This window comes from Eupeodes corollae, chromosome 1 (genome assembly GCF_945859685.1).
Source record: "Eupeodes corollae chromosome 1, idEupCoro1.1, whole genome shotgun sequence".
Lineage (NCBI taxonomy): Eukaryota > Metazoa > Arthropoda > Insecta > Diptera > Syrphidae > Eupeodes > Eupeodes corollae.
The window spans coordinates 166,606,739-166,619,322 of NC_079147.1; the positions used below are offsets into that span (position 1 = coordinate 166,606,739).

At 34.2% G+C, this 12,584-nt stretch overlaps 1 protein-coding gene across 1 annotated transcript; it reads right to left on the minus strand.

The window, feature by feature from the left end:
• Positions 1–5,791: 5,791 nt before the first annotated feature.
• Positions 5,792–11,358, minus strand: LOC129941584 (dromyosuppressin). Its single transcript, XM_056050256.1, has 3 exons — positions 11,225–11,358; positions 6,300–6,513; positions 5,792–6,214 (listed from the first exon to the last, which is right to left on the minus strand). The coding sequence occupies exons 2-3, from the start codon at positions 6,511–6,513 to the stop codon at positions 6,120–6,122; spliced, it is 309 nt and encodes a 102-aa protein (XP_055906231.1). The 5' UTR covers positions 11,225–11,358; the 3' UTR covers positions 5,792–6,119.
• Positions 11,359–12,584: the final 1,226 nt, after the last annotated feature.

Consider the following 12,584-nt stretch of genomic DNA (forward strand, 5'->3'; position numbering starts at 1 on the left):
AAAAACAACTAGTTACAATAAAAATCGATTTAAAATAGTTATAAATCTTCTTAATATTAAAATGTCTTCTAACGAAAACAAAATTACATTTTTTAGGTACCTTTAAAATAATATAACTGGAGGCAAACAAAATGTTTAAAAGAGATATACGCGGCGAAGGGCTATAACGTTTTGTAGAGCTTGTTACACTTATTATGAAACTGTGTGCAAAAATTCCATAGCACCCTTTAAATCTGGGCTTAAGACCAATGTTTTTTGGCACACACTGATAACTTCCCATCCCGTTAGTCGATTTGTCTTGTTTAAAAGTTTGTAGGGTTGGGTTAAAAAAGTTGTTAGTTGAATTATTCTTAAAAATTTTTAAATTATTAACAATATTTTTTATATAAAGAAATAGTTTAGTTTGAAAATCCAGTTTTGTTAAATAGATTTTTAGTCGAAAAAATTGTTTTACCAATTTCAGTAGCATTTCTTAAATTTTTACAAATTGGATGAATGAAATTAATTTGAGGGATATCAAGGACCGAACATAAATGTTTGCCAAATTTGCTTACTTTTTTTTCTAGATTTTATTTTTGTATGAAAAAACGGACTGTTCGATTTTTATAAAAAAAAAAACAACTGAATATCGAAAACAATATTTTCTGTGAAATAAAAAAACTTCAAAGACAATGTTTTTAATTTTTAAAAAGCTTTTTGAGTCCAAAGTAATTTTTTAACAAGTTTTAGTATTGTTGTTTTTGGTAGGTTTTTATTTGTTGTAAAAAAAACTGTCAATTCGATTTTTCTCAAAATTTACTGAATTTTAAAAACAATATTTCTTAAGAGATAAAAGTAGTTTAAAGGCAATATCTCAAAGTTTTGAAGAGATATTTGAGTCGACAATCCATTCGTATCAACTTTTATTATTTTTTTTGTTTAGGTTTTTATTTTTTGTAAAAAACTGTCAATTCGGTTTTTCTCAAAATTTTACGGAATGTTTGAAACAATATTTCTTATAAAATAAAATAAGTTGTAAGCCATAATCTCAAATTTTTGAAAAGATTTTTGAGTCGAAATTCAATTTTTGCCAACTTTGAAAAATGTTTTTTAGGTTTTATTTTTTATAAAAAAAAAACTGTCAATTCGATTTTTCTCAATATCTTACCAGATGTTAAAAACGTTATTTTTCGTTGCACGAAATTGTTTTGGAGATAAAATCATTTTGTATTCGTAAAATTTTCGAGGTGACAATTTTTTGTTCAGTTTTTTTTTGATTTATAAAAAAAAACCGATAATTAGATTTTTTTCAAAAATATAACTGTTTGGTATCACATTACAATATATTATATACAATTTAATTTAAGTCTTAAGCGTTTTTGGTTCGTAAGATATTTAGGGTTAATCAACATTTTCAACTTTTTTTTAAACTGCTATTGTAAAAAAAATTACAAACGCAATTTTCTTGAGAGCCCTTTCTGCATCTTTCTGCATTATTAACTGTATAACAACATTTATTTAAAGTCAATAACTTTTCTGTTCCAGAGCTATGGACGATGAAAAAAACGCCACGAACGAACGGACATACGGACGTACGAAGTACGTTCACAACTCACAAACATCTTTCATAAAATCTTTTATTTTGACTCTAGGCACCATGAAACGTCGAGCAATGTCAAAATGTTTAATTTGACTAATCGGACCCATTACAATAACTTCCTATGGGAAGTTAAAAATATTGGTAGCGTCATTTACCTACCTTCAACAACAATATCATAGAGAAATATATTTAGATATATTTCTCTATGACCAATATAAAGCATTTTTTGAAAAATCCCATGTTGGTTAAATGTATTTTGAAATAATATTTATTTCCAAACAAAACGAGGGACTTTGACTGAAAATCGGAAAATTTAATTTAAGAAATAGAAATTCGAACGTTAAGGTACCGAACAAAAACGGTAGTTGCGATAACCTCCCCAATTGAATGGAACTCCTTTTCACTTGCTACATATAGGAACTATAGGGAAAGTTCTGCATTCGTAAAAATTTCAAACTTGAGATTTCAAACAAACATGGCGATCCGATGTTGAAGAGGTCGAAAAAAGTGGGTCCCCCGATGCCGACCGTCTGTCTGTTCTAGTCCCTACAGTCTTAAGCATTGGGTCAATTGACTTAAAATTTTAAAATTAAGGTTAAGAGCCGATTCGCGTTGGGCTTTTTTAATTTGTTTTAAGACTTTAAAAAACAGCCAGTAGTCCCCATACAAATTTTTTGTTCGATAATTGAAAATTCTAATTTTCTCGCAAAAAACCGATGGATTTTTTTACGATTTTCTTTCAGAACTAATCAAATAATTTCCATAATTATTTCTGCCCAAGCTCTTATATACTATCATATAAAAATGTCATTATTCAGTAATGTGTAGGATTAAACAAAAAAAATATTAATTTTAAACATTCAAGGTCCCTAGAATCTAAATAAGAGATTTGTAGAGAGTTGTATGTGCGTGCGTGTGTACATACGTCCGTACATCCCTACGTTCCGGAAGCTTTTTTCGCCGTCCACATCGTAAGAACCAGTAGATATCGACTTCAATTAAATGTTGTTATACAGATAATTATGTAAAGAGATGCAGAAAGAACTCTCAACAAAATTGAGTGGATGGTTTTTTTTACCAAAGAAATTTAAAAAACGATGTTCAAATGGTAGACATGTGCATTCAAGAGGACACAAGCGTCCACAGGTTTTTCTCAAAACCCACCTCTGTCTATCAACTCCTACTCTCACCTCCCCGCGGTGAACATCGGGTGCCTAGTACCTCAACTGGAGATTGGGTTCCAACCCCAGTGGAAAGTTGTTGGGGGCAGCAAAGGAGAGAGGGGGGAGAGGTGTTTCCACTAAGACACCTCTCCTTATCCAGGAGGCAGCGGACGAATTCTCGAGATAGAATCAACGGTGGCGTCTACAGTTCCAGTAAGGTTGAACTACTTAGTGAACACCTTATTGGGCTTCTTCGACATATTCGGAGCCCAGGCCTGTAAGGAACGGTTTATCCGGCTCCCCGTCCTTGGAGTTATACTAAGGATCTGGCCCTCCAGGTTGCGGGTTGTGCCGTCGGGGTGACTTCCTGGCCACGTAAAAAATACCTTAAGTTTCGAAGCACCAACAAGCCTTGGATACGGACGGATTCACTGTTGACAACCCACTCAAACGAAATAAGGACAACGAACTTCGGATATGTACGTGGAATGTTAGGTCCCTTAACAGACCACGTGCCGCCGAACAATTAGCAGAAGCCCTTAACTGCTGCAAGGCAGATATTACAGCCATCCAAGAAGCGCGATATGATGGACCGGGCAAATGCAAACTAAAAGACTGCGATGTCTACTACGTCGACTGCTACCGAGAACAAAGACAGCGTCTATTTGGGTGTGGATTTGTTGTTGGAACTAGGCTCAGGCAAAAAGTGTTGAGTTTCAACAGTGTGAGCGAGCACATCACGACAATCCGCATCAAGGCTAAATTCGCCAACATAAGCCTAATATGCGCGCATGCCCCAACAGAGGAGAAAGATGAAGACACCAAAGACATATTGTTCGAGCTCTTGGACAAGATATTAGATTTTAATGCAAAGCTAGGAAGAGAAGACATCTTTGGTGGGATAATCGGGAGATACAGCCTCCACGACACTACCTCCGACAACGGATTTAGGCTGGTCGATTTCGCTGCGGGGCGAGACGTTCTGGTAGCTAGTACGCAGTTCACGCATCTTAATATCCACAAGGGGACATGGAAATCTCCTGATCAATCAACCGTCAACCAGATTGACCACATTGCGATCTACGCACGACACTTCTCCAGTATCCAGGATATCCGAACATTCCGAGAGGCCAACATTGACTCGGACTACTACCTCGTTGTAGCCAAGGTACGGCTTCGGATATCCCGATCCAAGCCAAAACAAGGAAGTACTGTGAGAAGATTCGACGTTAGACGGCTACAATCGCAAGAGACTGCCATGTCTTTTTCCGATCGAGTCTCTAATAACCTCTTAAGTCCAATGCTGCCTGCATTAAGCATTGAAAACCAGTGGCAACATTGCCTTGCAGCCATCAGAGATGCCACCACTGAAGTGCTAGGTTTCACACGGCCACCACAGCGAAACCCCTGGTTTGACGACGAATGCCGGCAAGCGCACGCAGCGAAACAAGAGGCATACAAAACGGCGTGGCGCTGCACAAAAGGACTAGAGCTGCTCGCGAGCTCTACGAGCAGAAGAGGAGAGAGGAACACCGGCTTCTTAGATTAAAAAAAAGAGAGCATGAGAAGGAGATAGAGGGATAGGAACGAGGTTCGTAAATTTTACCAAAAGGTACAAAAAACCTCCCAAGGGTACCAGCCACGAACCGAAGCTTGTAAAGACGATCAGGGGAACATTGTAGTAGAACCGCAGTCGATGCTGACAATATGGGAAGATCACTTCTCCAAATTATATAACGGCGAGGATGTACCGAATTCCGCTGTAAGGGAGATAGAACCACTCAACCTCGGCGACGCAGATCAACAATTCCGCCTTCCCGACCTTGACGAAGTGAAGATAGCTATATCTAAACTTAAGTCAAACCAAGCTGCTGGAGCTGACGACATCCCTGCCGAACTATTCAAAGCAGCAGGCGATGACTTGGTGGGCAGCATGCACCAACTCATCTGCAAAATATGGTCGGAAGAAAGCATGCCCGATGAGTGGAATCTCAGCATAGTGTGCCCGATACATAAGAAACGAGACCCTCTAAACTGTGCCAACTACAGAGGCATCAGTCTCCTTAACATTGCGTATAAGATCCTCTCTGCCGTATTATGTGAACGTCTGAAGCCATTCGTTAACAACCTGACCCAGGAGCTTCAAATCAATACCCACCATCTCTTTATCGATTTTAAAGCCGCGTATGACAGCATCTATATGGAAGACCTCTACCAAGCAATGTCTAGTTTTGGCATCCCTGTCAAACTTATCCTTTTTTGCAGAATGACGATTCAGAATGCACGCTGCTTTATCAAGGTCGGAAAAGATCTTACCGATGCATTTGATGTCAAAAAAGGTTTTAGACAAGGCGATGCACTGTCATGCGACTTCTTCAACATCGTTCTGGAAAGAATTGTGCAAAACTCAACCGTCAACACTAGAGGCACAATCTTCCAAAGGTCCATCTAATTACTCGGATATGCAGATGGTATTGACATAATTGGAAGATCAAAGCGTGATGCCAGTGGAGCGTTTTTGAGCATTGCGACGGAAGCGAAGAAGATGGGTTTAGTGGTCAATGAGGGCAAGACCAAGTATATGCTGTCATCAAAAAAGGACACTGAACGACGACGTCTTGGACAAAACGTCACCATGGACAGCTATAACTTTGAGGTAGTTAAGGACTTTGTCTACCTAGGCACCGCTATGAATATAGACAACTATACCAGCGCTTAAATCAAACAAGAATAACTCTTGCAAATCGCTGCTTCTTTGGACTTAGAAGACAATTGAGAAGTAAAGTCCTCTTTCGAGCATCTAAAATCACCATCTATAAGACACCAATTTTTAAATACAAAAATTTGGCTACTGTGGATCGTTTTGTCGGCAATTTCTCACTGATCTATATATGGAATACCAACAAAACAAGTAATGTTTCTATGATCTTTAAATAACGAATCTTAAAAATCTTAGTTTAAAATCCTTCAAATATCGTTATCGCAATATACGAGTAGATAGGCAAACAATAAATCAAGTCACAATTGCAACAACAAACAACAATTTTTCACTGCAACCAACTTAGAGGATTTTTATAATTTTATTAATCATTTAATATTTTACAAAATTTAAGTTATTAAAAAATAATTTAATTTTTAAGTCCAAGGAAACCAAAACGTATATAAAGCTAAAAATACAAAAAAAAAGAGATCAATTTTCGTTATTTTTGTGTGTGCTGCATTTTCAAAAAATAAATCTTTTGAAGAAAACATTTTTTTTATTTTATTTTTGTCTTTGAGTTTTTCATTATTTTGTATGTATGTAGAATGTAGATGGCCTAGAGGAAATACATTTTTGCGAAAGTCTTTGAAACAGTCATTTTAATTTTGTTTTGAGCTTAACGCCTTTTGCCGAATCTCAAAAATACATGATCCACATCAGTTCGCTTGCCATAGTTTAATGGGACAAGTTCATCAGTTTTCGACATAAGAGCTGTTCAGAAAAAAAAAAAAACAAGTAGAAAATTATGTATTTGAATTTGAAAAGTTAAGATTTTTGTTTAAATTTTTTAACTTACCAGCAGCTTCGTTCTTAATGTATGCCCTCAACGCACTTGACAATTGATCAGAATTTTCCAAAGCAAGACAAACTTTCTTGATGTGTTGAGGCATTTCGTCAATTATACCAGGTTCACAGAGTGGAGCCATTGAAACGGTTGAAGTCTGTCCCATTCCAAAAATGGCCAAAAGTACGGAGGAGATGATGAGTGTTGTGATAATGTGAGACGACATCTAATAATATAAGAAACAAAGTGAGCAAATTTCACTTAAGTTAAAATGCCTTCATGGAAAATTGTGTTTTAATGATGGAAAAACTTAAAGTGTAAAAGATCTTAGCAGACGAAGAAGCTCAATAGGAGCTTTTGGTGTCTTCTGGAGGATGTTCAATTTGACGACATGACTTTCGCGACGGTCCTACGCACTAACTATCATGCCACTGGTATTTAAGGTTAGGTTAGGTAAAAGTATGTGATGATGTACGACACACTTAGGCTCGTTTAATGGCCTATTGTGATACCACATGAGTATTGAGGCTTTCTTCTAACCTCAATGAAAGTAGTTTGAATTCCATACGAAACGTGAAAGACTGATTTATTAATATAATTGATATCGTTTACAAATAGCAAGCACCTTGATCACATTAAATCTAATGTATGCCAGATATTTTTCAGAGTACACACCTCCACCAAATATACTTTATTTGTTTTTGATCCATCTGTCTAAAAGTAGACTGACTCACCCTTGCAGCTGGGGGACGGTGTAGTCTATGTGCTTTGAACTTGATTCTAAATACTTAAGAATTACGGAAGAGCTATTGACGAGAGAAATTCGGAGACATTTTAGTAATCTTTGACATCTTTTACTTTTGGTGAAAATAGTGAAACTTCACAAAATGGAATAAACTCAGGACATGATAATTTATCGTCTTGACCCTTCATAGCAAAACTTAACAACAACTATACAAGTTAAATACTTTTCACATATAACAAATCTTTCTCCCCACAATTTGTCTATTTCCTATAAAATAATAATTAATCATAAACCTTTTGTACATCGTTTTTCATCAGTTTCAGAAGAAGAAGAAAAATCATTGCATCATAACCTCGCTTAACATCCAACAGCGAGTGGTTTAAAGTTTTTTAAAACTTAAACAAACAACAATCTAAACTTATGAGGTAACCATCAATGAATATTTGTTATTTCCCAAAGGATCTACATCCTTTGGTTAATTTTTGTTTTAACCAGATAACTTTATGTAATTTTTAATCTGCTTTCCAAAATAATCCATAGAAATATTCCTTGAATATTGAATACCACAGGATAAAACACCACCGCCACAAAGTCAACAAATCACAGGAATATTGAATACCATAGTTCTGTATTATTTTTATCATCCTTTTTTTTTGAAAAATTCTTCATCTTTAGCCTTCGCAACAAAACCAATTATATATGAAGTTTAACTGGATAGATTGTTATACTCAGGGAAAAGTGCAACCCCCGGGTATGTAGCTATACCACTTTTGCACTGATACTGATACATTTTGCTAGAAGATGTGTAGAAATCCTTCTTAAGGATATCGTTGACTTGTCAACGGGCTTATGGAGTCATAAACACCTACTTAGGGACTACATTTAAAAAATATAAGTGAAATAAATTTGATTAAAACCATATTCTATCAAAAAGGCATGAAAAGGATAAAACAAGGATTCACATGGTAAATTGCATAAGCAGTAATCTGAAGGATTATGCAGGAGCAAACAATATGAGTATTTTTTACTTTATGCAAACATCACAGTGCGGGTGTAGGTGTAGGTTTAGTGTGTTCTCAGTGTACACAGGTGAACGTGTGACTATATAAACGAGAAAATGACATTTAAAATAGGAACTCTTCCATGGCAATTTTTATCCATTACTCTACAGCCTGCAGGTTTTAGCATTCAACGGAATGAGGATGATGAAGAACAAGGAACTTCTCTGGCTGGTTGGTATTCATGTTAAAAGGCAAAATCTTTTGTTTTAAAATGTTTATGTGCTTCATACTTGCAATACTATCAAGTTATCAAGGATTCTCTTGGTTTCTCGTGGATTGTACTTTTTCAGCTTGGTACCACCTTATAACTGGTTGCACGGATTCAATTTGTGTGATTTCTTACTTTGATGCGTCTTGTCCTATACGATACCCCATGATGATGATGCTGATGAGGGCAAAATGCATACAAAAGGCACAAGAGAAATGTAAGCCATCTATAGAAACTATTTTCGAATGTCCTGCAAGAAAAAGAAGTCGTAGGAGAGAAGAAGAGTAGGAGGTGTTGCAAACTACTACCCTAATGATAGATGATTGCAGCAAGTGTAAATTTACACAAGACATCAATATTAATTTCCCAGAACGGCAACGAACACAACAACATTGACGTACATAAATGGATACCTGGTCGAATATCAAAAGATAAAGATACATAAAAGCATGCGGGCAGGAATGATGAGAGAGGGACGCAAGTCGGGGGTGGGAGCAGTTGAAGGCTTGAAGGTTAATTCAAATAATAGACTATGTGCGGTACAACAAATATTGAACTAAAAATCAGCGACGACGACGTATGTTGATATGAGGATATGAGCTGAACACAATATTTGAAGCATCCAGATTCAGATTGTTTTGAAAATTAAGTACACACTCACACCGAACAGGTTTCAAATTAGCATTTCCAAAATTGACCACCAAATTCATGAGAATGTAATTAGTAAGAGGATTTTGCTGTTTACAAAACTTGTATTCAGAAATTTGTCCGTTGGGGTGAAATTTTGTTGGTAAGAGCGGCGGCGTTGGAAAATAATTTAAGTAGAAACACTTTCGAAATATTGCCGGCCGGCGGCGGCGTATGTGCAATAAAGTAATGATTGTCTACCGATCAAAGTGACATTGGTTTGAAAATAGAATGTCGGTTTTAGACCTTGAAAATTTGTAGATATATTATATAAATATTTATTTGATATTATTATGAAATAAATAATATGAAATCAAAACGTTTCTTTGTTCTCCTTATACTGGATTCGAAAACCATATTTTATCAGTTTTAAGCAGTTTGTTGTAGATTTTCGTGTTTTGTAAAAAAAATTGTCCATTCAAATTTTCAAAATAAATGAACTAAAAATTATAAAGAATATTTTGCATTATGTTGAAATAGTTTTAATTTTGAAATCTATTTTTGAGAACGAAATTTTTAGTCGAAAGCCAGTTTTTACCAATTTTAGTACAGAAAAACTGATAAGATTTTTCTAAGAACTACGTTAAGAACAAAATTTGGAAAATAATGAAATCATTTTACGAGATATCGATACCGAATATCAGTCTAGTATCACGTCACAATTTAAAATATAAGATTTATTTCAAGTCGCAAGAGTAATTGGTTCGTGAGATATTTAGTTCAGAGACCTTTCTGCATCTTTCTGCATCATTGTCTGTATAACAAAATTTATTTGAAGTCGATAAACTGGTTCTTGAGATATATAGGACGAAAAAATCTTCCGTATGTACGCACGCATGCACGCAGAGACATCTTTCTAAAAATCTTTTATTAAGACTCTAGGGACCTTGAAATTTCGAGAAATTTCAAAATTTTTAGTTCGACAAATAAAACCGATTACAAAAATTTTCTATTGGAAGTTCAAAAGAATCTTTGCAAGAAAAATTTGAAACTTCCATCTTGAACTATTAATACAATCTTAAAGCCTACGAAACCAACAGCGTAATAAGACATTTTCTTAATATGCGTCATAAAATGTTTCCATTTCTAAACGTACGAAATGTTAATATATTTATTTTTAATGTAAATCTATTTAAATCTTAATTATGATTGAACGAATTATCTTCATGATAAGGCCTACTGTTTCATGTGGGCTTGAAACGCCCTCTGACAGGTAGACGTCTGTAATGTAAGTTTTGTTATTGTGGATTTAATGAAGTCATTATAAAACTATGCTGTTTTAATAGTTGTCGTTTATTGAACAAAATATACTAACAATTGGATTATTTAAGATTAGATTAGATTTATTTACTTTCTATCAATAAAATTACAATATTGTCTAATTTTTTGGGACACTTAAAATGAACAAGTCATGTTTAACAGCTTTTATTGCAACATTCCTTCAAGTTGGAGAAAGAGTGCATTTTTCTGACATTATTTGATAGAAAAAGCTAAGAAATTTAGTTAAGAACACATTTTAATCAAGATCACTAAAGCGTTAAAAGAACAACAAAGAAATTTCCTGTTACCAAAAGTGGAAGAATAGGTCTTCAATAGATACTAAGAATAAAAAAGTTAAAGCTCTACAGTCAAAGAATTTTTAACTTGACAATTCAAGGAATGGTTCTGTAACGCCCACTTAATTTTAAAACTGCAAAAAACTGTATTTAAAAAAGACGTAAGTCGTCATGATTTTAAGATTTCATTACTGTAAATTTTTTTTGTTTGTAACACAAAGATTTATAGTCTCATTCATTAAAAACAATACCAACGTCAAAAAGTCGTCTAAAGTTGAAAACATGCAGGATCATTAAAAAATCCTTAAATACATATTGAAAAGTGTGTATTTAAAACACTGTCTTGACAAAAAATAAACGTGCTCTTAAACTTCTGTGGAAAGTTGGCTCACCAAAACTAAAGTTTGGTTTTGTACACATGTTATACATACGAACCTAAGGATGAATCTATTGTGTTTCAAGTTTAATATCAAAATAAATTGATAAGGGATATAAAATTGGACCAGCTCTAAAAACATTTTAATAACAGAGCTGTCTGAAGCACTGCCCATAAATCACATTTAACCAAAATATTGTTTTTTAATTGTATCTTTAATTTTGACATTTTTATCAAATTTATATTTTAGAATCAAAATAAATTCACTTTTTCTTATCACCAAAAAAATAAATAGAAAACTCACCTTGTGTATGATTTTGTTAAAATTATTACAGTTCAAATTCAAAAATATCAGTTTTTTTCTTTAAAAAAAAACTTTGACACAGGGCTTGAGAATAGTTCTGAATACACTTGCACTCGATGAGTTGAGAAAGTTTTGTGTGACTTACTGTTGGAAAGGACTTGCTTTTATACTTAATAAAAGCTAGCCATCAATCGACTATTCAGACTTTTGATTGGTTGGGAAAAAAAGTACAAATCCTGATGGAATATCTGTTCTAACGCATGCTTTCATTTGTTGCAGTAGTAGTATAAACCATTGAGGGCATATTATGTTGTGTGGGTGGTAAAAAAAATATATTCACTTCACCTATCTATAAAATAATTCATATACCTTCTTGAAATATGCGTAAATGTATATAATATTCTTTTCAACCTATGTACTTATTTTTAATTTTATTTTACCTTCAAGAAGATTTTTATGCTAACATTTATGTTGAGATTTGAAAAATTGTTGCGGTTTGCAGCTGTTATGGTGATAAAGAAGTCATAAGTGACCATATGTTTTGTAAAGGATTACACCTATTGTAGACCTGATGAAACAAAAGGCAGGTAGTTTATAAAAATGTTTAAGTTTGAATATATACAACTTAAAGTTGATTTCATTTAAGTACAATGAAGAGATTATTTATCTTTTTGTTAATTAAGAAGATAAGATGGATAATCAAGTTGATTAGAAAGATACAAAGTTTCTAAAATGTACACATAGCATGTTGGTGGTTTGAATAACCTTTTATCTAAGTCACCTTTTGCTTAAAAATGAGATTTTTCAACAGTCAGTTGAGGGTTCCATTTTAAACTGGATGAATAAAGTTAATTGATACTTTAACAAACATAGTCAGTAATTTTTGTAGATAGTAGGAAAAGTTAGTTGTTCTATAGAATCATAAGAAATTTTGTAAAATTAAAACATATTTACATGTTTTATAAAGGATGTTTTTTTTTTTTAAACGTGTGGCTTTTTGAAAGAAATAATACGCATATAAATTAACTAAATTGCCAAGAATTAGGATTCATAAGAAAAATTAGGGCAAATAGGCCTTAAAAATGATTTAGGGTAAGTTGCCGTTGCAGCTGGCTCGGATAAATTGCAGCTGGAGGTCCAATTTTGAACAACTTTTTGCACCAATCGGAGCCGTTCGTCAGCAATAACGTGCCGAATATTCTCTTCTGAAGAGTCAATGGTTTTGGTCTTTCCTTTTCAGATAAGCGACTTCGGATAACCACAATGTGCTCGCCATCCAAGATCTCTTCGCAAAATCTTCTATAAAGTGGATGGGCTCTAATTGTTGCCCGTGAAATGGCGGATAGACTTATTCGGGTCT